Below are 23,589 nucleotides of genomic sequence, written 5' to 3' on the forward strand. Positions count from 1 at the left end.
CTATAACAATTTCAACTTTTAACTATTTTAAATTCAGTTCAGTTTTAAATTCAGTTGGTTGTGTACAGTACGCGACAGCTTCAGCAGCTTATTCGACTTAACCGACAAGTTGATGACGTCAAAGTACCGCGAGAGTCTGTTTGTCAGTTCCTGCGGCACTGCTACAGCAAGTCGCGTATATTGCGTCACTAAAAAGGCGGGGCAGATATCGCTCATTTCCTGGTTACTGCAGCTCTCAACTGTTTATTGATTTGTAATGAAATCAGTTTCCCGAAACTGGTTTGCATCGGTACATATAGCGCTTAGTATATTTGGGCTTCCGTACCCTGTTGTCACAAACGGAATTTGGTAAGTACTACAATTAAATTACATCCTAAAGCTTTTTGATGTTGAATATCACACAAGGGATTTATCGTGATTGACAGGTGTTTATTCGATATTTGGCTTCTTCATAATAATATACACGGCTTTTGTACTTTATCTTGTAGAGATTGTACTTTTTCTATGTTTCTCTGTAGCTATGAATTAACAGAGATTCTGTATTCACCGTTGTGGAAGATTTCTTCATTTATATTGGAAATTATATCGACTATGCGCTTCTTTTCAGCAGGAAAAACTCAATTAGTCACATTCCTAGTCTGTGTACATATAGATCTGTATACATGCCTCCTGTCATGCACATAAAGGCTCGTTCCTCGATATACCCTGGCTCACAAACAAGCCGTTTTCCTGTCCCCGATGACAAGGTAGATTGGGAGACAGATTGGCCCCAGTATAGCCCTGTTAACTACACAGCTCCTGTTGTGTTGAAAAAACCTGTTTGGGCTGACCCAAAGATTGGGTGAGTAAATAAAAATCCATAATGTAAAGAATGATAAATATTATTATAAGCAAATGTTGTTACGCATAAGACTGCAAAGCACTTTTGACTTTCATTTAATTTCTTTGTCTCTAATTCACACCCTACTGAAAAATCCAGCTAAGACCAACATAAGCTGGTGAGCTGGTTTTAGCTGGTCTCCCAGCTTGGTTTTAGCTGGTATTGCTGGGTTAGCATGCTGGTCTGGCTGTGTTTCAGTCACTTTTTAAGATGGTCTACCTGTTTTTTGGTCACTTTTTAAAATGGTCTAGCTGGACTTAGCTGGTCAGGCTGGATGACCAGCTGACCCACCAGCTTGACCAGCTTTGCCAGGCTGGGAGAACCACCTTAAACCAGCTACTGCCGCCTTAAACCAGCTACCAGTTTATGCTAGTCTTAGCTGGTTTTTCAGTAGGGCACATAAGGGATTTATAATGTTAATGATTGACTTGAAAGAAAATTGATTGTTAAGATTAATTCAATTAAACTATTTCCCCTTCCTTTAGTGAATTTTCCCCACAATTCAATACTTTGGATGGATCTGTGGACAGAACAAGCCATGAGGGCCCATATCGTATAGAGAATGGCAAACCGCTGTAAGTCAGATATTAAAATTAGATCATCCCATGTGTTTGAATATGTACTGTATAACAGTTAAAAGGTTCACTTTCCTTGCTTATTTTTTCCTTTTGAAATCACCCTTAGTAATCCCCATGGAAGAACTGGACTAGTAGGGCGAGGATTATTGGGAAGGTGGGGTCCTAACCATGCTGCGGACCCAATTGTTACTAGGTATTAAATGCTTGACAGTAAAGCTGTTCAGTATCTTTCTCTTGTGACCTATTACCATAATTCCATGTATTTTGTGATGTGCAGTCATGCATACACTAGAAATTAAACCAGCAATGTTAGTGAAACACTTTCAGCTTCATGTAACCTCTTTCATGTGGTTTTCCACAGATGGAAAAGAGACTCAGCTGGACAGCATGTCTACCACACTACCTCTAAACTTCCTGTGCTGCAGTTTGTGTCCATTAAGCGGATAGATTGTGGAGAATGGGCCATCCCAGGGGTCAGTGTATAACTACATTTCTTGCATACAAAATCTTAAAAGGATACTCCAGCCAAATATCAAAATTACCCCATGATTTACTCACCCTCATGCAATCCGAGATACATGTTTCCATTATCTTTCAGACAAGCACATTTGGAGTTATTTTAGTAAGTGTCCTTGCTCTTCCAAGCTTTATAATGGTAAAAAACAGGGAACAACTTACTTTAAACCCCCCCAAAAAGTGCATTCACCCTTCACAGAAGTAATCCACACGGCTTGAAGGGGTTAAACAGGCCTTCTGTGGGTAGTCGATATTATTTTGTAAGAAAATATCTTGATGATGGACATATGTATCTCGGTTTGCCTGAGGGTGAGTAAATCATGGGGTCATTTTGATATTTGGCTGAAGTGTCCTTTTAACAGGGATTATGTCGATCAATAAATTATGAATAAGAAAGGTTCATTTGAGTACAGTGTATTGATTTTCATCTCTGTTACTGTCTGTTCAGGGTATGGTGGATCCTGGAGAGCGTGTTTCTCAAGCACTGCAGCGTGAATTTTCAGAAGAGGCACTGAACTCTTTGCAGGCATCTCCAAGTGAGAAGGAAAAAATCCAAAAGCGGATTACAGAGCTATTTAACTCTGACGGTCTTCAGGTGAGAAGACTTTTGAGATAAATGAGAAAAGAGGAAAACAGTGTCATAACATGATCACGTGTGTTTTTGTATAGGTATATAAAGGTTATGTAGATGATCCAAGAAACACTGATAACTCTTGGATGGAGACAGTTGCAGTGAACTTTCATGATGAATCAGGTAACTATTAAAAACATTAATTAAATTGAGACATTAAGTTTGTAACGTATGTCATTCTGAATTAGATTATTCAATTATCTTCACCCAGGCAATAGTGTAAGTGAGCTGCCATTGCAAGCAGGAGATGATGCAGGTCAAGTGAGTTGGATCGACATCGACTCCTCACTGACCCTTTATGCAAGTCACTTACAATTTTTGGAACAAGTTGCCAAGGAAAGAAAGGCCAACTGGTAACAGGAAGTGTTTTAAGAGTGCCTTTTTGTCATAAGGCATAATGGGGAACTTTATTTTACAGCACAATAGAACAATTGCAGTATAAATACACAATAAATTAAATCTGAAAAAAAAAGTCATCACCGCAGGTCCTTATCCAGGCATACTGTTTGTTAATATAACAATACTGGCCAAACATGCATTCCAATAAAACAAAGGTTAGGCCCATTTATGTAAACTCTTTTTAAGTATGAATTCTTGAAATGAAGGCGTACTGATAACTTCAGGGTATTTATGTTTGATGAAGTATATACTGTAACTTGAGAAATATAACTTAAAATATTTATATTTAACTGACCACTACTACCTGTGTAAAAACTTGGTCAGCAAATGTATGGTTCTCTCTGTACTAATCAAAACAATAAACTCACTTAAACACATTGTGTGTATTGATTTGTGCTTTGCATGTTGTGCCAAATTTTAAAGCAGCATTATGTAACATTTGGTCCTCTAGTGCAGTGGTTCTCAAACTTTTTAGCGTGTGGCCCCCTTTGTGTAGGGTGCATCCCTTTGTGGCCCCCCAAAGAAAAATTATGGCATAAAACATTCTAAACTTGCAATATGAATTAAACTAAACATTATACAACAAACTTACACCATGTAGTGCTGTTGGTTAGTAGTCTTATTTTTCTGAGCTGTAATTACACAGAATTAATGATAAATTTATGTATTTTATAAAATGTCATAAAACTGCTGCCCCCAGTTTGAGAACCACTGTTCTAGTGCAGTGGTTCTCAAATTGGGATCCCTCAGATGGTCCTAGGAGGGCAACGTTTTACAGTATAGCATTTTATGAAATATATGAATATATTATAAATTCTTTGTAATCAGACTTCAGTCAAATAAGGCTACAATGTATTTGGTTTAATTATAATCCAACTACATTTGAGGTTTTGTGTGTTTGATCATGAATTTTCTTTTGGGGGGGCACAAAGAGATGCACCCTAAGTAAAAATTGGGAAACACTGCTCTAGCCGTTCATAAATAAAACTGTATGCATTTTGCTAAACATTATTGTGGTTGTGTTTTGCCTTCGGGTGGATGAATGCACTGTCAGAAAAAAAGGTTTAAAACTGGGGTGGTACCCTCAAAGGTACAGTTTTGTACCTTTGTGGGTATACAACACATTGAAATGTATGTGGGGTACAAAATTATACCTTAAGCACCTATTTTGTACATTTAAAGGTAAAGTTAAATGTTTTGTACCACTAACATTTAGCTGGTACAAATTTGGTCCTTAAAGGTACACAATAAGTCCTTAAGGTATAATATTGTACCCCAAAAGGTACAACATTTCAAAGTGTTGTTTAACCATAAAGGTACAAAACTGAACCTTTGAGGGTACCACCCCAGTGACAGAAAAGGTACAGTTTTAAACCTTTTTTTCTGACAGTGTGTGTGTATTTACCTGTTGAGGTCAATCCCTACAGCAGCATGCAAGTCTTTCTCAGGTTAGGTAAACTTTAACTGTAAATGTGATTTCATACCATATATTACAATTACACAAATACGTTAACATTTTTTTTTTTGAAATGTTTTGAATCTGAATCTTAGTTTACACAAAAGAAACACTGGGATGAATCTAAATTTCCACTAATGGCCACAGACATACAAATACATAATCACCACATTGGCAACTGATGAGAGTCCAGAGCTGTATATTTTTGTATAATTGTCCTCAAATGACAACGATTAACTAAATACAGTAGCAATGCTAAATAATTGTAATATAAAAGAGTTTTGTTTTGACCAACAAATATTGTATTTTTTATAAATAACATTTAAAACATCAAACTGTAAATAACACATTTCCAGTCAGTGTAGCGTTACTGTATTATTAATGTAGTTTATTTTAGACTAACTGTATAACTTTGCTTGACCTCAGGCAGGAGGTAAAGGTTTTTTTCACCACCTTCCATTTTTTTCGAAGGAACAAAGTTGCATTCACCACTTTTGCCTTCAGCCTGACTGTTCCTGGAAGTTTTGTCCTCACAGGAACACTTCCAGATGAGGTATCCATGTTATGTCGAGACGCATGTCTACACAGTCTCAAAACATCTTGTACGTCAATTGTGGCATCGTCTTCTTCAGATGATGTGGACCCCTCTGCTGTTCCCTCTTTGCTTTGTGCACAGGCTCGGTCAAACAGCCCTTGCACAAAATGTTCAACCCTGGCATATGTTCTAAAAACATCTGTTTGACCGGAGGCCTCAGTGTACTGTGGGACATTTGGGAGACCTTGATAAATGCCCTCTTGAATTTCAATGCCAACAGTCCTGTAATAAACCGTAAAGCCTGGCTCTTGTTTTACCGGTTTAAACCTTTCATTGCCTACCACTATGTCAGCTTTCATTTGCATATTCTGAGCTGCCATCTGAAAAAAGTAAAATACAGATTTAGAGACAATATTCATTTATAACGTTAAAGATAATACTTTTACACTTAATTCGTGATTCAGTAAGTGCCTTGGGTTTGGAGTTAAAATTATTATATTAAATATTTATAAACACAGTGGCTGGCTGCCATTCTTAGTTTAAACTAAATATTGAAAGTGTCACTAATTAAGTCTCCTTTTTGAATGAGTACAAAGACCCCTACCAGTTTTTCTCCCTAACACGGCTTTCCTCCAGAGCCCCATACATTTTTATAGGGCGACTGTGACATCTTTAATAACGTGAACATATGAAATAATAAACTTTATCAAAATAAATATTGTGTGTTATTCTATTTTGGCTAAGTTATAAGTAGCATGCGCTTTGTTCAAAGTAAACCCCTGTCTTTTTGTACTCACTCTGCAGAAAACGACCGCAGTTAATCTGCAATTTAAAGTAAATTTTTAAAACGGCAAACTGGTTTATAGGCTGGCAGTATGATGATGTAATCACAGATTCTACAGTGATGTAACAATAGAAGCCTCCTGTAGGCAAATATACATAAACCCAATCATTTTATTGTTTTTGTTGGAAAAAATATCACAGTTCAAAAATACAAAACCATCACATAATTAGGGACAGTCTAAATACTTACATTTTACAAGAAAAGCTTTTGGGTGGAAGGAATGTGAAAGCAAATGAAAAACAGGCAGTAAATGCTACAACCGGGCTATTGACAGAAGCACTGAATGTTGTGAAGATAAAATTTAGTTAAAAAAAATTTAAAACTAATTTCTGGTGGCAAAAGGTCAAAGAAAGTAGTCTGCCACTGGTTTCTTTGAGGGGAGACCTCTGGTTTCCTGAGGAGCAGCTTCAAATATGATAAACTCCTTCTGGAGATGTTCATCGAGTTCCAAAATGGCTGCCACATTACCACACCTAAAAAAAATAAAATACAAATTGACAAAATAGAAAACACGTTAGAAGAAATTACTTTCTCTACATACAATTTGGTAATTACGCGTTAAAATATCATATTCCCATATGAATAATAATAATAATAATAATAATTTTTATGCACAAAAGTTGCAGGACCCCCAACAAGACAGAGAAAATAAACCTACCTATAACAGTAATTGGGAGCGGACCACACTGTCAACACGGTCTCATTAAAATGCCACTTGTAGCCCTCCATTACCAGCTGATGAGCTCTGCAGATCATGCTGATATCATTTGCTGCATTAAACTGTGCCACCACGTCACTACCAAACAAATATCCAGCTCCCCTTGGACTCACACCCCACCCTGTGGTTTCTGAAAGACAAGACAACAATCTTTAGTTTACAGAACAACTTTATGAACCTATGTATATGCATATGTATGGCTTAATAAATATGTATGGCTTAATAAAGGGTCTCTTACCCTCTGGGTCAGACCATAGAAGGTCGCACATAGGTCCATCGTGTGGTACTTCTTGTTTTCGGTCGATGGTCCTGATCTGGTCCAAAGTTTGAATGGATGGTGAAAGACCACCATGCACACAGAATACCTAGGAGTAAAAAATTAGGTACTGTAAGCACTTCCAACAGCAGGCATTTAAAAATAAAAGAAATTAATATATAGCAGAAATATACTAAAATGTAAGCCACACCTTGCCGTCAACAATGGCAGAGAGAGACAGGTAGTCAAAGATCTCTGTGCAGTACCTCCATACAGTAACAGAGCCATATTTTCGAAGGCATTCATCATAAAAGCCGTAGACTTGCGTGATCTGCCTTGACTCATGATTCCCTCTTATTAGCGTTATCCGATCAGGGTATCGCACCTGAAGGTATAAATATAAAAGACTAAGATTAAGGCGAGACTACCAGGTATTTAACAGCCATAAAAACATCCAGAACATTTACAGGTAAACAATATTAACCTATTTGATGTAATTCTCTATTTCCCCAAAGCTGTAGCCATAAACACAAAATGAATATAATACCGCACCTTTAATGCTAGCAGTAACAGAAAAGTCTCCACACTGTAAAACCCTCTGTCCACAAAGTCTCCCATGAAGAGGTAGTTTGTTTCTGGGACTTCACCTCCCACCTGTAGACAAAAGATAATGATGATCAAGGGTTACTGTGTAATGCAATCTGACTTGTAAAATGTTAGTCTTTCTTGATTTATCCATGTCCCCCTATTAGGGAGACCATTGTGCTAACAGTGCAAAGGTTGTGAGTTCATTACTCAAGAAACAAACATGGCGATGAAGAAAATGTATACCTTAAATGCCCTGCAAGTCACTTTGGATAAAGCATCTACCAAATGCATGAATGTAAAACGTTACAAGTTGTACTTGCCCTAAAAAGCTCTTTTAGATCGTAAAACTGCCCATGTATATCACCGCATACCTGCAAAAGAGAAAAACAAAACCGTGTGTGGGTTTTAGAATGACACAACCCTACGTGACAGAGCATGAAAATAAGTGAATAGACTTAAAACACACTCACTGTGACTGGGGAATCTACTCTTTGAACATTACTTTCTTCTACTAGGATCTCCCTATCACGGAAAGGCAAAGAAACAGAGTATAAGCTACTATGACGCATATGGGTTACGCATAATTATTGTGCAGATATAAACCAATAAATATCAATGGTATAGATGTTATAAGTAGCAAGTTTTATCTTATATAGTAAATGTTGCATTACCTTGCTTTGGCACATAACGCCTTTACTTCATTTTCCTTGATAAGTTCACAGCGTCTGAGTTGCTCGATTTGTCTGTCCAAGTCAATGACGTCCCCCATGATGACACACATGCATACACTCACAAAATACTCCTAAATGTGAGGTTGATACACACTCTCACATGCACGTTTCTAGTCTCACAGAGACCACACACGCTCACACTCCCTGGAAATGAATAGGCTACGAGGTCGTGGACATGCTTACACACACCGAGATGGTTCCCAAAAATATCTAGACGAACAGAGAACTGCAAAAGAGGGGAAAAAAAGGTTTAAGTATCATAACAGACACATATTACGATGATCTGTGGTCATAAATGTAACAAAATAAAAGTACATAATGAGTGGTTCAGGAAGTTAAAAAAATAAAACGTGCATTTTAAACACGAACTCCAAATACAGATAAGTATAACACAAATTAATTGCAAAAATTAGCATATTATTATACACTGACTTACAAAAGCGTACAGACAAAGCGGTTAGCGCAGTGCTAACTTAATCATGCTGCGCTACGTTTGCTTGAGTCTTTTAATGAGAGTGAGTTTAAATTCAGTTTAACATTTTATATATAGAAATATATATGTTAATGCATACAAGATACCTTGGACTTTGAGCATCAGCTGTTTCTTTTGTAAGTTAGATTGCAAGTTGAAAAGCGCCGTAGAGCGAGTGTGAAATCAGACACATCCAGCCAATCGCTGATAGCAAGAGTTCCTTCTTTCTTCAAAATAAAGGTTCTGATCGATCACCGACTGTATAATATCAAATTAAATTTCTCGTGAATTATGAACAAATTAAAAAAAATCAAACGTGAATTCATCAAATAAATAAGATAATTTATCCGATATTTTTGTAACTTTAAAATGCCTAGTCAATTTAACAACATTTGTTACGACGTCTGAGTTTTGGTGAAAAGAAAAAAGATAAGATTTAAATCAAAAGATATTGCGGATTATATTATATTATATTATATTATATTATATTATATTATATTATATTATATTATATTATATTTATCCGATTTAATTAACTGTAAAAGGATAATAAAACTACAAAAGTACAATTCTAACAGCTGAAAAAATTAAAACAAGTAAAAACCTTTTTGTTTTTGTAAAAATCCTTACCCAAATGAATGTTACTATTTTGAAATGTACTGTCGTACAGAAAACGCGCTTTTCCTGCTTCAGCATGTGTGACGACACGAGCTGTGATTGGTGGAGCAGGCGCGGCGAAAGACAACCATGATATTTGGCGCCATTTGTGGAAAACAATTCGGCTTAACAGAAACGTACATTATTAGAGAAAATGGGCTTTGGGAAATTGTTTTTTAATGCACTTTTGATGCCTTAAATTTAATTTTCACGTAAGGCGGGTTTTGGTGGTCGGTTAATACCACGCGTTACGCTTGTTATTCGTCAGGTTTAGCATGTATTCCGTTGTTTGAGTGTCGTTAGATAGTTTTTTTATTGAGTTAAATTCATCATTTTCTTTATTTTTTTCTATTCACTTATTACTTTTGAAGTTGGCGGACTATGTTGCAACGCATCCCTGAGGGAAATACAAAAAACGGTGAGTGTTTGTGTGAATTTGATGATAAAACAATGTTGACAGGTAAACACTTAACTTATGTGTGTTTTTATGGAAGGTTCGTGCATAGTAACTAAACCTTAACGTTACATAATTCATAAACATATTTGTGTTTGGGACATGTTCCCAAAAGATATTAATCATTTGTTTTACGTGATTATTCATGTGCATGTTTATAGACTAAAAAATTGTTCGGCCCTGATCAATGCCTGAAGATCTTTAGGGGGGAAACGATGGCTGGGGTCGTTGCTATGGCAGCTGTCATGGAGGATTTTGAGAGTCAGGTATGTGTCATTAAACATGGCTCACATAAGCAATGCCTTGTTTTCATTAAAAATAGGTGAATGGTTTTGAGACTTAAGTTGTTTTTTGCTTCCAGCCATGCAAGAAAGTAAGGAAGGATGCAGAAACACCACCTGTCAGAACCATAACTAACTACTTTTCACCTAAGCCGGTGGAAAAACCATTCTCGCCACCACGATCCAACAACATTATGGACTATTTCAAGAAGACCCCACCAGCACAGGAGATAAAAAGCTGCTCTAAGGTAACTAAAGAGAATTCCCCTCAACCATCAGAGCAAGTTAGTAGTCATGAAATCCCAGGCAAACCTTTAAGAGCAAAGGGGCTCAAGCGAACCAGGAAGACCAAGGATATAAAAAAGTCCAATGAGGAGGATGCACAAGTGCCCACTGATGATGTTATCTTGATAGAGAACCAGAAAGATCTTTCGATAAAGGAAAGTGCCAAAGGTATTGATACATCGTCTGAAACTGTTTGTGATGGCTCTTTAGATAAACAATTAGGTAAGAAGAAAATTGCTACAGAGGCTGATCCAAATGCTATGAAGGAGACCATGGAAAGTTGTGACCTAGGCAGAAAGAAAGATTGTGGGAATTCTGCTCTTAGCGCTCCTACAGAGATGAAGGCTAAAAACAAGAAATCTACCTTAAGGAGAAACCGAAAGGCAAAGGGTGGCTGTGAAGAAGCAAAGCAGTGTGTATCTAATGCTCAAGAGTCTGACCAGCCCGTATGTGATGCTAAATCTGAGGAAGATGCCGATAAGACATCCGTGCCGAACAGCACTGTCACAATATCATTTGAAGACTTTGTGCTTAAAGAGAGCCTGAAGGAGGATGAGGGCGATGACATTACCAGCTCTGACAGCGTTGTTCCTGAGACATTGGGTGATGCTAACGCCTGTAAAGATCAGAGTGAATCTGCAGTTGTTCCTTTGCAGGTCTCTCCTCGAACTCTCACGGTCCAGGCTGAGGTGCATCCCATTTCCCCGGATCAGGAGTTGGTTAAGGTTGCCAAGGATTTTAAAGTAGCATCAATTTTCAGTAGAAACAAATGTAAAACAAAAGAGAACAAGACTTTGGCTGTTCTTAGCCCAGAGGTTAAACCAAATGTATTGCCTGACCTCAAAAGGAAATCTAATGTTGTTATTCTTGAAGAAGATTTGGAGCTTGATGTGGTGGAGTCAAGCACCAATCCCAAAAGCACTGAGGCAGAGAGAAAACAGTTCATGAATGCCTTTAAACAACCTAGCCTTGATGGGTTTAAAAGCAAAACCAACAAAAGCCAGAGCAAGCAAAACCAGATTGAGACCATGGACAAGGAGCATGAAGATACATCTCTGGAAAGCAAATCTGTGACCAGCCCTGAGCAGACTGAAGAACAGAAAAACTGTCCTGGGGATAAAAAGAAGCCAGATAGGAAGCCTGGGAAAAAGAGACAAGCAAAGATGGATGAAGATGCACCTAAAGAACCCAAGGAAGTTACGAAAGAGATGGAGATTGACAAAGAAAGTAGCCCAGCTGAAGATGAAGGCAGCAAACAGACTGGCAGAGAGCTGAGGAGGTCATCCAGAGATCTTTCACACAGACAGTCTGCAACTGTGCTCAATACAAATTCAACATCCCAGAAAGGGAGACAAAAAGGTAAACCGAAGGATGACGTGACTCAAAATACACCCTCCGTTGCCTCCACTCCAAAAGTTCACAGGCTCAAAAGGGGCATTTATAAAGCTGAAATGCTGTGCCCACCAGACATGAAATGCAGCCCTATCAGGTGAGATTAAAAATATCCTCATTGTGTTTTAACTTCTATACTATCATGTACACTAATTCATTTTTTTATCTGCTTACAGGATGAGAATCACCAGACTATTACCGTCGTCTGCCACCAAAGGCGGAGATTTTGAAATATCAAGCCCTCTTTCAACACAGGTAACTAACTTTAGTTTTACTTCTTAGTGATGGAAAAGAGAATTTTGTTTCTTTAGACAGTTAAAGGTTTTTACAAAAATGTCTTTTAGGAGATTAACGCAGAGAAGAAAAGAAAACGAGCAAAAAAGCTGGTGGAAAAAGCCAAAGCTTTACGGCAAAGCAAAAAGGACACTACTAAGGAAAACACAACTCTACGACGCTCTTCAAGAAGCAAAGAGTCTAGCGTAAATTACTGTGATGAGGTATGTTAGCGCATGTGTCTTGTGTACACTGCGGCCAATTTAGTACTTTTGCAAGAGCAAGTGATTGTTGAATTTGCTCTTATTCATTTCATTCAAGTGACGCATACTGTTTTATCCTCAGGACTCTATTGTATTTATGGAGGAAAGTAAAAGCACTCCAGTCACTACACAGGAAAGTGGCAAAAGCCAGAAGAAGCTCCGTAGTTTAAATGAGGTTTTGGGGAAACCTCAAAGCAAAGCTTGTAAGGCACCTGCTGGTGAATCACTTCTGCGCTTAAATTAAAAAATAAATAAAATAAAATTAAGTCAACAGTTACATAAGAAACACATGCTAAATGTCAATTGTCTTCTTTTTTAGCTACTAAACTGGCTCCTCTGTTTGTTGAGAAAAAGAGAGCATCAGGTGTCATCTCCATCTTTGACGACAGCAGGTATTGTAATAAGAATGGAAACAAATAATAATTGAACACTTAAAACTGTTGTTATAAACTCACAAATGTGCCCAATTTTTACTCTGTCAGTCGAGATGCATCCGAGACCTCGCAGGATGATGAACAATTCCGAGCAAAGAGAGAGTTTTTGAAGAGTGGCCTTCCCGAGTCTTTTAAAAAACAGATGGCAAAGACTGCTGCCAGCAGAGAGGCTTACAGTCAGGCCTGTGCTTCATTTCAAACAGTGGTTCATGTCCAACAGACGGCCACAGGTCGATTTTTTATAAAGATAACTTAATACGTTTGAAACTCTTGTGCTCTGTCTATATTTTAAAATGATCATCTTTTTATTTTCTCATCAGATCTTTCTATCTGGAACCTTCAGTGGCCTACAAATCCTTTACTCATTCGTTTGAAAGAGTCTTATGATTTACCATCTCTACCACTGATTTCTTTGGAGAAGTCTTTGGGTCATATTACAGTTCCAGCTAAGAGAACATTATGCCATCAGGTTGGGATTATATTTGTATTATTAGATTCAAATTTGTATTTTTGTATAATTTTTTACATGTTACTTTTAGTGTATATAGTGAACAGAAAATCTTTTGTTTTACACATAGGTTTCTTCCTTTCGGAAAGAGATATCCGAGTCTGTCAGACAACATCTTCTCGAGGAGATAAAGCTCTCCAATCCCTCTTTTCCTCACCAAAGGTTTTTCACACGGTTTGTTAAGAGACGTGAAGACTACAACCTCCAGGCCTCAACTCCAGGTGACTCAATTTGTCGAATTTGTTGCCCACATTAGCAAGAAATGAACAATTCCTACATATTTACTGTATTCATTGATCCTTTGTAGAACCTGAGGGTGAGTCTAAAACACTGTGCTCCGCTGAATCTGATGTCTTGGGAAGGAAACGAAAGCGTGTAGATGAAGGAGAGGGAACCGGCAAAGTAGTAAAGAAACCAAAGTCCAGTCACACAGATGATGAGGTCATTGTGATTGAACCGACTGGGAAGGCAGGTGCTCAGGCAGCACAGGACATCCCTGAACCAGTGCCTTCTAAAAGAGGTCGAAGAGGTCGATTACAGCGGCAGAAGGAAGAACCCCAGCCTGCGAAGTCGTTATCGCCTGTGGCAAACCAGAGTGCCTCTCCAGGAGTTGTCGGCACAGAAGGTGACATTTAAGCAGTCATTTATCTAAAAACTGTTGCCACCCTGTCAAATTATACATTTTAAACTCTTTTTGGTGGACTATCTTTATCATTTTTGTAGATGTAGTAAAGGAAGATGTGCTTTGGACAGAGAAATATCAGCCACAGCATTCCAGTGATGTCATCGGAAATATGGAGTCTGTCCGGAAGCTACACAGGTCGGGCCTTAAAATGAATATCTTTGTTATTGTTAAGGAAGTCTAATCTTAAGATTCAAATGTACTCATAAGTATGATGTATGATTTGATGTTTTACTATTAGCTGGTTGAAAGAGTGGAAACTGAGAGCTGACAGAGAGGAGAAAAGGAAACAGCAGGAAAAGCAGCAAGATGATGATGCTAACGGTGAGCAAAGCTTGATCCTATACTAAATATTTCTATAGCTTTTCTATATGACACATTCTTATGAGTCCTAATGGTCCCCGATGTGTGTTCGTATCCAGAGTCTTGGCTCATGAGTGAGGGACTGGAGGATATGGAAGATCTTATGTGTAACACTCTGCTTATCACTGGACCCACTGGAGTGGGAAAGACTGCTGCAGTCTATGCATGTGCTCAGGAGCTGGGATTCAAGGTCTGATTGATTTTTTTAAATTTTTTTCAGATCATAATAGTTGTGATAATACTTGTATTATCACATTTAATAGTTGGATAGGTGCACTGCAGCTATAGTATGTCTAAAACAGTATGCCCTCATGCCACCATTATTGCTGTATCTATAGACCATTTTAAAAGATGTAAACAACACTGGTCCAGAAGCACTTCCTGTTTCAGTTTTTAACACTAGATAAACGTTGGGATCAAATACAACCAACAGAACATATAGAACTGAATCAAAAAGTTAAACAAACATCTTAAAGATGATGATATATGTGAAATTATAAAAAAAAACAGTCACAAACTGAAAGAGGAAGTGTTTCTGGACCAGTGTTGATTACATCTTTTGAAATCTATACTAGTTTGAGTCTTTATGTATGACATGTGGGTTCTGTATCTCCCAAGGTATTTGAGGTGAACTCCTCTTCTCAAAGAAGTGGTCGCCACATCTTGTCACAGCTGAAGGAAGCCACTCAATCCCATCAAGTGGATATCCAGGGTGTCAATGCCCACAAACCATCGTCCTTCAGCAATTATAGCAGCGCTAGTGTCAACACCAAGCCTGGAAACTCTCCCAGTGTGTGCTTCTCTTACTTTTAACTGTGTCATACAGGCGCCGCTCCTCTGGGAATTTTAGATACATCCCTAATCGGACACATCAGAACCAGTAAATCATGGTCTTTCAAAACAGATGTGTTTGATTAAAGTTGTAACTAAACTCTGCTGGGTAGTGGCCCAACTGGTGTGGCATTGCTTTAGATTTATCTGTACTTTGATGATTTGTTAAGTGGTGAATATATGTGATGTAAATTGTTGAATCATTTCTCTTGTAATCACAGGGAAGGTTAACTCACCCAGAAGGGTTGTATCATCTCCCAGGAAGCCTCCCCAGTCTCCTCGAAGTGCTCCATCTAGGAAAGGAGGCTTAGCTCCTACATCTCTGGCCAGTTTCTTTAAAGCAGGTGTAAAGCCTGCTGGCAAAGAAGTAAACAACCAGGACAAGAAAGCACAAACTGGTAAAATCAAAAAATTCATTGAAATTAATTGTCAGTAAGCATGAATGAACCTTTTGAGGTTTATCCTGCATTTCAGAAATGATTTCAAGCTTCATCTTGCAACGTTTCTTATTTTATTAAGCAATAAAGGCATGCCCGAAGAAAGAGACTGTACAGAAGGGGAAACAAGGTTCCGGTGAAGTACCAACAAGCACCAAGATCACTACTGAAGACCAGGGCAAGAGGACTGCTACATCTCTCATATTATTTGAGGAGGTGGACATTATTTTTGATGACGACACTGGGTTCCTGGCTGCAGTAAAAACCTTCATGACTACAACCAAGAGACCAGTCATTTTAACAACCAGCGGTGAGTTTAGTTAAGTAGTATATTTAGAAATAACAGTAGTAGTAGTAATAGTAGTAATTGGCCGTCATGCTTTTTTGCAGATCCAGCCTTTGGTGCTACCTTTGATGGGTACTTTGAAGAAATCAATTTCAAAGTTCCTTCAGTGGTAATTATTTTCTATTTAACCAAAAGTATGTTTCTTATGCATCCTTGTGTGTGTGTGTGTGTGTGTGTGTGATGTTCAAATCTGTTGATTTAATTTCCAGACAGATGTATCCAGTTATCTACAGCTGCTATGTTTGGCAGAAAACATGAGAACAGATGCCAGGGATGTATCCTCTTTGTTGGACCTGAACAGATGTGATATACGTCAAAGCCTTCTTCACCTGCAGTTCTGGGCCTGCAGTGGTGGTGGAAAGCAGGTGCAAAAGCCTCTACCTACCTCAGGTAAACATGTTTTACAGATTTAGAAGAAGAATGCTTAAAGTATGACATGTCTGAATATACAGTATCATTTAAAAATGTCTCAATTCACCCCATAGATATCAAGTGTGCGGTTAAGAGTGACATTCATGAGTCTGTGAAAGCTGAGGATCTGTGTGGGGATAGTTTACCACCCTGCCACAATGCTTGCACAGAAAGTTTGTTGGGGATCCGGAATTTAGAAACAGACAATCTTGAAGAATTGTTGCTGAATGTAAGGGCTTTTTCATTTCTAAAATAATAAACTCCTAGGGGCGGTTTTCCAGACAGGATTTAGATTAATCCAGGACTAGACCTTAGTTATTTTAAGACATTTAAGAGGTTTTTACAAACATACCTCACAAAAAACTATACTGGTGTGCATCTTGAGACAAAACAATGGCACTGACATATGTTAAAATATGTCTGTACAAGGTGTTTTGAAATGAAAGCAGCATTTTTGTCTGGGACTAGAATAAGCCCTGTCTGAGAAACTGCCCCCTAGTGTTGAAAAATAAAACTTCTAGAGGAAGTTTTCTTGACAGGGTTTAGATCAGGGGTGGGCATTCCTGGTCCTGGACGGCCACTGTCCTGCAAAGTTTAGTTCCAACCCTAATCAAAAACACCTGAAAATCCCATTCAAAGGCTTCAATATGATTTGGAAATGACATACTTGTGTGTTTGATTAGGGTTGGAGCTAAACTTTGCAGGACAGTGGCCCTCCAGGACCAGGAATGCCCACCCCTGGTTTAGATTAATCCAGGACTAGGCCTTTAAGTCGTTTTTATAAACATGCCTTACAAAAACAATACTGGTGTGCATCTTGAGACAAAACAATGACACTGACATATGTTTAGATATTTTTTAAAGATGTTTTTAAATTGAGCCAGCTCTAACAAGCATTTTAATCTGGGACTTTCTGCAAAACCACCCATTAGTGTTAAGATAAACATCATGTAAAACCAGGTACATTTTGGAATTATGATTTCCAGAGATGCAAATTTTCAGTCTAGTCTTGCTTGAACATTTTGTTGGCTAGATATTGTCCTTGCAGGATGTTAAGTAAAGCTTGCCCAGCATATTAACATTAATGTATTTATAAAATTGATTGTTTGTAATGTTATTGGTGACACATGTACATCGGGCTGTGTTGTATATACAGGTATGTATTGTTACATTGGCATAAAACATATAACCAACTTTTAAAGCTATGTGTCATTACCATAAAAAATGTGCCGCCCACCCATCTATGTGCACTTTACTATGTTTATTATAAAAATTGGTTCCTGATCAGTCTGTTCCCATTTTACAGAATGAGTCTTCAGTACTTGAAAGCATTAAATGCTGGGATCTTCTCTCAGAGGTCCACAGAAGGGGCATTAATCTTCTTTATTCAAATATGGAGAGTCTACTCCCTCTGCCCACCCCTTCCATACAGCCATCCACCTTCAGATCCCAACCTGCACCAAACACACAACCTCAACCCGAGCACATTTCTCAGACCCTGAGTTTAGATCTTCTGGATGAGCCCTCTGATGACAGTAGTCCTCTGAAATTGTCTTCCAGAATGAGGGGAAGAAAGAAGCTCATCGTGGGCAATAAAGATGTTTTCCATTCTGACTCGGATTCAGAAAATGACTTCATCTCACTGCCTAAACCCAGTAAAGCTCTTGCCCAAAAGACTAAAAGTGAACCAGCTGATCAGTCTGCGACACAAGTGTCTGAAGATGTTCCAGTTAAACCGAGGCGCGCTGTGTTAACTGAGGCTGAGAGGAAGAAGAGCGAGCCGGTGTTACAGTGCTTAAGCAGCTTAGCAGAGTATATAGATAATATGTCCTTCCTGGACTCCTCTCTTCACTGTCAGCCCTCGCAGGCCGAGGGAATCTGCAGACTACGGGACTTTTGCTGGACCGGTGCAGAGGTCAAAAGTGGGATGACTGATGATGTTCGGTTAGAGTGTGCAAGCCAGGTAACTGGGATTGGTGGGGAAGACATCCACGCTGTGCTGGGACACATGAGCTTTAGTAAGTGCAGGGCTGCTGTCTCGAAAGCGTGGGACAGAGCACAACACCTAGAAGAGGACATCAGAAGAGATGCAGAGATGGAGCTCAGCCTTCCTGTGGCTTCACACAGACAAGGCTTTAGCCTTGCTCAAAATACTCCCTGTGAACCAAGGTGAGAATTTTTTTAAAATGTTACACGATTTACTGTAGATAACAGTGGCCGTATTTATACTTGGTGTCTTAATATATATGTTTTAATTATTCTCCTAATTCTGTTAAATGATGTCTTAAAATAGTTTGCCATCTATTTTCTATATACTTGCATAGTATAATGACAGACAACATTTCAATTATTGTATCTAATCTGAGGCTTTCTTTTTAGAAATTTAAGGAAATATGTGTTTCTGTCAAAGTGGCTTATTCATGGAGCAGGTCACATATAATTTTTTGGAAGAAGGTTATAGTAGGCAAGTTATAAGATTAGTTTTTTTTTTTTTTCAATTCAATTTATTTATATAGCGCTTTTCACAAAAGTCAATTGTTTCAAAGCAGCTTTACATAAATAGAAGCAGTGAAAAGCACAGAAAACGACAGATAGCACAACAGAATACATGTTAGCATGAGCAGTTAAATTTGCTGCGGCTATGACTCAATATTATAATTGCACGTATTACTAAAGCAACGTATAGAAGAGGAAGCTAGGTAAAGCCCAAAAAGGCTGCCTCCCCGGGGTGAAAAACCCCCTAGGAGAAAAAAAACCCCCGGGCTTTTATCCGAGGAAAAATAAGTCCTAGGAGGGAAAAACCCTTGGGAGAACGGAAATGGAGATTTAGCGGAGATTAAGCGGTTCTGCCGGTGATCGTTGGTCAGGTATCAGCTGGGCATAACGTTGAAGGACGGCCAGTAGATCAGAGGTGTGCCGACTTTCACATCTACCGGGACTGGGTCTGTTTGTCTCGTCCTCGGGTCGAGGACGAGACAGGGAGAGAAAACAAAATCGTATTAGCGTAGCAGCCGTTCATATGTATTGAAGTGTCACACAGTGATGTGGTTTAACTCAGCTTAGTTCCAGACAGACTAAATATTGCGGCATAATTATGTCATCCACAGTTGAGGATTTAGCAAATTGGGGGCCCAATGCGAGGGTATATATGGTAAATAAGGGTCACCTTCCGATCTTTAAGAGAAAATGAAACCTGACGACCCGTTTGACTAAGGCCTAAAGCCCCACTGTCGTCGTTAATGCAGGTTCAGTGGCAAACGGGTCTATATTGTATACCATTTACAGGACCAGGAGAAGACGCCAAAAAACATCGCAACCCGACCATACGTGTTAACCCGTTTGACTAAGGCCGGAAGCCCCACTGTCGTCGTTAATGCAGGTTCAGTTGCAAACGGGTCTGTATGGCATACTATTCATAAGACTTACGATAGCGCCAAAATCGCAACCCGACCATACGTGCCAACCCGTTTGACTAAGGCTGGAGGCCCCACTGTCGTCGTTAATGCAGGTTCAGTGGCAAACGGGTCTGTATGGCATACTATTCATAAGAGCTGATCTTTTTTTTTTTTGGTGCAGGGTGGTGGAGATGAGAGGTGAGGTGATGCGGTCAGTGCTCTCCAACAGATCAGCTGGAACCCTGGGGAACCGAACAGCAGTTTCTCTCGACTATCTGCCCACTCTGCGTGCCATCTGTAGATCAGAGAAACTAAAGGAGCAGGGGAAGATCAAACGCAGGTGAGAGTTTGTAGACGCATTCAATCGTCTACAATTAGGGTGGCCATTCGTAACATTTTCGCCGGATGCGTCCTGGCCAGCATTTCGGGTGCGTCCTCCGGAAGTCGCATTGGTCGATCGTAAGGTTGTGCCGTTAGACGATAGTATCGTCGATCGTCAGACATATCGCCAATAGCGGGCTTTCATGCAATAGTTGGCGATGTTATTATTATTTTCATCATAGTTTCATATTAACAAGCGCATTGCGTGCTTTCCTCACATAAGAGGATTTGTGGGCTTTACTTTGTGTGAGTGAGCTTGGTAATGCACGCAGGTTCCTTCTTGCACGCACCTGGATTTAATGCGCGCATCTTGGACCTAAACTCGGGCAGCACACCTGAACTTGTAATGGCATGACTTGGACGCTTCTTTGGCTCGCACATGAGCTTGTAATATGCGTGGCTCTTAGGGCTGGGTATGGATTCAGATTTTCCAGATCGATTCAATTTCGATTCACAAGCTGTCAAATCGATTCGTTTTCGATTCCGGTTCGCGGGGCAGTTTTTATACTCGATTCTCGATTCAACTCAATAAATATAGAATAAATACAAATACTATACTAATTAAAAGAACAGTGAACAGCAGGTTTCAAGTGGGTAATTAATTATTAAAATCGATGAAGCACCTAAAACCACCATTTTAAGCACTGAATTAATGAATGACAGGCTTGCCTCTCGCTCCTTGGTAACCTCACGCAAAGCAAAAAATAGGGTAACATCTAGTGAAGAAGACTAGTAATTCGATTAACGTTAATCTTTCGTTCAATGTTTGCAGAAAGAAATATGAAAGAAAAAAATCGATTCTGCTCTTTGAGAATCGATTCTGAATCGACCACATTTTAAAAAACGATTAATCGAAAAATAAACATTTTTGCCCAGCCCTAGGGCTCTGCCATTTCCTTGCACTGGGGAGGTTGTTAAGCGTGCAGGATTTTAAATCAGGGTTTTTATTCCCGCTCCCTGACACGCAGGAAATTACAGAGCGCTCAGATTTAAGAAGGTTGCGGTCGAGTAAGTCAGCTTCTTTTTGTCCATCAATCATGTGACTTGTCATAAATGAGTAAAAAACAACAACAAATAACTAGTAATCTATTGCCCTGCCCCCTGATACTATCACATATCGGCGATCTCGCAGGCTGACGATAGGACGATCTCAAAATGGGGCATATCGCCCAATACTAGACGACCGCATACGTCATCGAGGTTCTCACATTTTAGCTAAAAACATTATATAATTAAGATTTATCTCTCTTAAGACATACGGGGCGGTTTTCCAGACAGGGATTAGACTAGTCCTAGACTAAAATAAATGTAAGGGCTGTCAAAACTGTAAACAACTTGCCCTGACATATCTCAAAATACATCAGTGCCCTTTGTTTTGCCTCAAAATGCACACAAGTAATGTTTTAGTAAGGCATGTTTTTTTAAACTAGTTATATTTCCTAATTAAACTAAGGCCTAGTCCTGGTTTAAGATAATCTCTGTCTGGGAAACTACCCCACAGTCATTATAGTTTTATTCTTACCTTGAAATGTAACGGTTGCTTTTTTGAAATACAACCTAATATATTAAACCTCCATGACGTATTTGGTCAACCAATGCAACTTCCAGAGGACACACCCGAAATCCTGGCCAGGACCCGTCCAGCGAAAATGGCATGAATGGCCACCTTATCTACAATGCACATATTACAGAATGACTAATATTAATTTGCATGTGAATGTACGCGCACTGTCCGCGCAGTCTCAAATGTTGGGCTTCGCGCGGACAGCCGCGGACCCTCCTGATGACGAAAATGACTTCATGCGGACGGCACGCATACACGGACATCCCTAGTATACCTTCGGCTTTATCCTCTAGGTGGGGCGCAAGCAATATAGATATAGCATATTGATTCCCAGATAGTCTGCATTATGCTGTTTGTAAATGAACATTTAAGAAAAAGTGCTATGTATCAGTTTATAAATAAATACAAAGAATGCATAATAAAAACTGACAGAACATTATTATTAAATGGGTTTTACAATAGCTCTCATGGTCCCACAGTTCTTCTAGCTTCAGAAAGCATGCCACTTGAATACATTTTATGCATACAGTTCTTAAAATAAGACAAACTACCTTTGATTGGTACAAATGTGTTATATTATGTTGTTTTGTTACTGCTTGTAGAAGTAGCCGTTCACCTGTTTACTTAAGATACAAACCTAAATAGCATTCCAGGATACAAATGTCACAAACAAAGGCCCAGTTCTAGAAATATACCCAGTCTTTCTTTTGTTAGAATAACTGTTAAAGTGAGATCATTTCCAGTTATTCAGATAACACCCTAAGCTTAAACCATAATATGGGTAACACCCTTAGTGGAAAAGTTCACTCTTTAAGATTATACACAAGCATTTAGAGCAATTGAAAGAGTCAACAAGTGTGGCTTACTTGTTAGTTGGCCACACTTGTTAAACTACATAGTTGCAAGGTCACAGTGCTAACCACAGCTTTGCTATCTTTGCCAAGTCACTCATTTCAAAAACATGTCAAAATTCTTATTCTGTGGAATAACTAGGATACATTGTGTTTAGTGTTGTGTCTGTTTCATTAACATGATCAAGTGATGGGTGTGAAAACTGAACATGGTCAGGGTGCAAAGCACTAACTTAATGCACTGCATTGTGGAGGGAGAGGATGTGGGTTTTGCAGAGGTCAAAAATAGCATATGGTGACTTAGTCCTCTTTGAAATATTCCTATTAATAAAGTAATTGCTTGTCTGTTGCTGTGGTGATGTGTTTACTTTTAATGTTGAACTTAACCTTCCCGTTTTTCTTCTTTTCAGATTCTTGCACTATTTGGATGGTATTCACTTCACTCTTCCTAAAAGCACCATGGGGTTCCTGGCATCAGAGTTTCCTTAAATTGCACACCTCTTTAAGCAGCCACTTAAGGGCTGCTGGTAAATATGCATTTGTACAGTAATATATATATATATATATATATGTGATACTCAGATGAAGTGTGTGGCTTCATGTTCTCTTATGGACATTTGTACTATTTTTTTTTTTTTATGAATTTGCTGTGGCACATTATGAAGATCATTGTTCTGTCATTTTCTAGAATTTTAAGAAATAAATTTGCTATTTGCCAGCAAATGCTTTTGCCTGTAAAGTGAAAAAACTGTATGTGATGGTGCTGTTAAAATGTGTGTACATATTTGCCTTGTTCATTTGATCACTGTGTGGTTTAAAAGACGTGGAACTTAAATAGTCAATTTTATTTTGGTTTTTTGAAACTACAACAATGAATCTCAATTTTTCACTTCCCCAGTGAAACCATCGTCTAAATTCGGGCAGCTTTTGATCTACTTAATAATAGATGTAGGACATTAAACTCATACCCATTTTTTTTTGAACTAGTAAAGACATTGCATTCATTTTTTTTGTATGTTATCACAATGTAAAGTATAAAGTTGCATGACTGGACTTACATTTGTTTTCCTGGAAACTTTACCTCTTGATGTCTGCTACTACTGCAACATTTGTCATAATAGTCATAATAATCAAATTATGTGCTATGTTTAACATAATGACATTAAGTGTGGAAACA

At 38.6% G+C, this 23,589-nt stretch overlaps 3 protein-coding genes across 7 annotated transcripts; 2 read left to right on the forward strand and 1 right to left on the reverse strand.

Annotated features, from left to right (window-relative positions):
- Positions 1-195: 195 nt before the first annotated feature.
- Positions 196-3,381, forward strand: nudt9 (nudix (nucleoside diphosphate linked moiety X)-type motif 9). 2 transcript variants are annotated; one of them, XM_065279499.1, is made up of 8 exons: positions 196-348; positions 608-841; positions 1,366-1,455; positions 1,565-1,651; positions 1,820-1,931; positions 2,423-2,569; positions 2,644-2,728; positions 2,817-3,381. In XM_065279499.1, exons 1-8 carry the CDS (start codon positions 257-259, stop codon positions 2,960-2,962), a joined length of 993 nt encoding a protein of 330 aa, XP_065135571.1. In that variant the 5' UTR covers positions 196-256; the 3' UTR covers positions 2,963-3,381. The 2 variants fall into 2 exon arrangements, with proteins under 2 accessions (XP_065135571.1, XP_065135580.1); XM_065279508.1 differs by having other exon boundaries at positions 611-841.
- Positions 3,382-4,642: 1,261 nt separating this feature from the next.
- On the reverse strand, positions 4,643-8,843 carry ppp4ca (protein phosphatase 4, catalytic subunit a). 3 transcript variants are annotated; one of them, XR_010542538.2, is made up of 10 exons: positions 8,712-8,843; positions 8,073-8,358; positions 7,872-7,923; positions 7,722-7,772; positions 7,366-7,467; positions 7,025-7,198; positions 6,796-6,922; positions 6,498-6,687; positions 6,029-6,312; positions 4,643-5,375 (listed from the first exon to the last, which is right to left on the reverse strand). XR_010542538.2 is itself a non-coding variant. In XM_065279535.2 (9 exons), the coding sequence occupies exons 2-9, from the start codon at positions 8,180-8,182 to the stop codon at positions 6,183-6,185; spliced, it is 936 nt and encodes a 311-aa protein (XP_065135607.1). In that variant the 5' UTR covers positions 8,183-8,358; positions 8,712-8,843; the 3' UTR covers positions 5,932-6,182. The 3 variants fall into 3 exon arrangements, 2 of the variants coding, with proteins under 2 accessions (XP_065135607.1, XP_073670017.1); XM_065279535.2 differs by lacking the exon at positions 4,643-5,375 and having other exon boundaries at positions 5,932-6,312; XM_073813916.1 differs by lacking the exons at positions 4,643-5,375; positions 7,872-7,923; positions 8,073-8,358; positions 8,712-8,843 and having other exon boundaries at positions 5,932-6,312; positions 7,645-7,742.
- Positions 8,844-9,191: 348 nt separating this feature from the next.
- On the forward strand, positions 9,192-23,491 carry atad5a (ATPase family AAA domain containing 5a). 2 transcript variants are annotated; one of them, XM_065273819.2, is made up of 23 exons: positions 9,192-9,679; positions 9,877-9,981; positions 10,077-11,770; positions 11,850-11,928; positions 12,018-12,170; positions 12,292-12,427; positions 12,529-12,601; positions 12,692-12,873; positions 12,964-13,112; positions 13,222-13,372; positions 13,459-13,776; positions 13,875-13,971; positions 14,075-14,157; positions 14,256-14,386; positions 14,815-14,986; positions 15,249-15,425; positions 15,547-15,774; positions 15,855-15,919; positions 16,020-16,200; positions 16,296-16,450; positions 17,528-18,390; positions 19,798-19,956; positions 22,823-23,491. In XM_065273819.2, exons 2-23 carry the CDS (start codon positions 9,931-9,933, stop codon positions 22,899-22,901), a joined length of 5,376 nt encoding a protein of 1,791 aa, XP_065129891.2. In that variant the 5' UTR covers positions 9,192-9,679; positions 9,877-9,930; the 3' UTR covers positions 22,902-23,491. The 2 variants fall into 2 exon arrangements, with proteins under 2 accessions (XP_065129891.2, XP_065129890.2); XM_065273818.2 differs by having other exon boundaries at positions 12,292-12,412.
- Positions 23,492-23,589: the final 98 nt, after the last annotated feature.

This window comes from Paramisgurnus dabryanus, chromosome 3, assembly GCF_030506205.2.
Source record: "Paramisgurnus dabryanus chromosome 3, PD_genome_1.1, whole genome shotgun sequence".
Lineage (NCBI taxonomy): Eukaryota > Metazoa > Chordata > Actinopteri > Cypriniformes > Cobitidae > Paramisgurnus > Paramisgurnus dabryanus.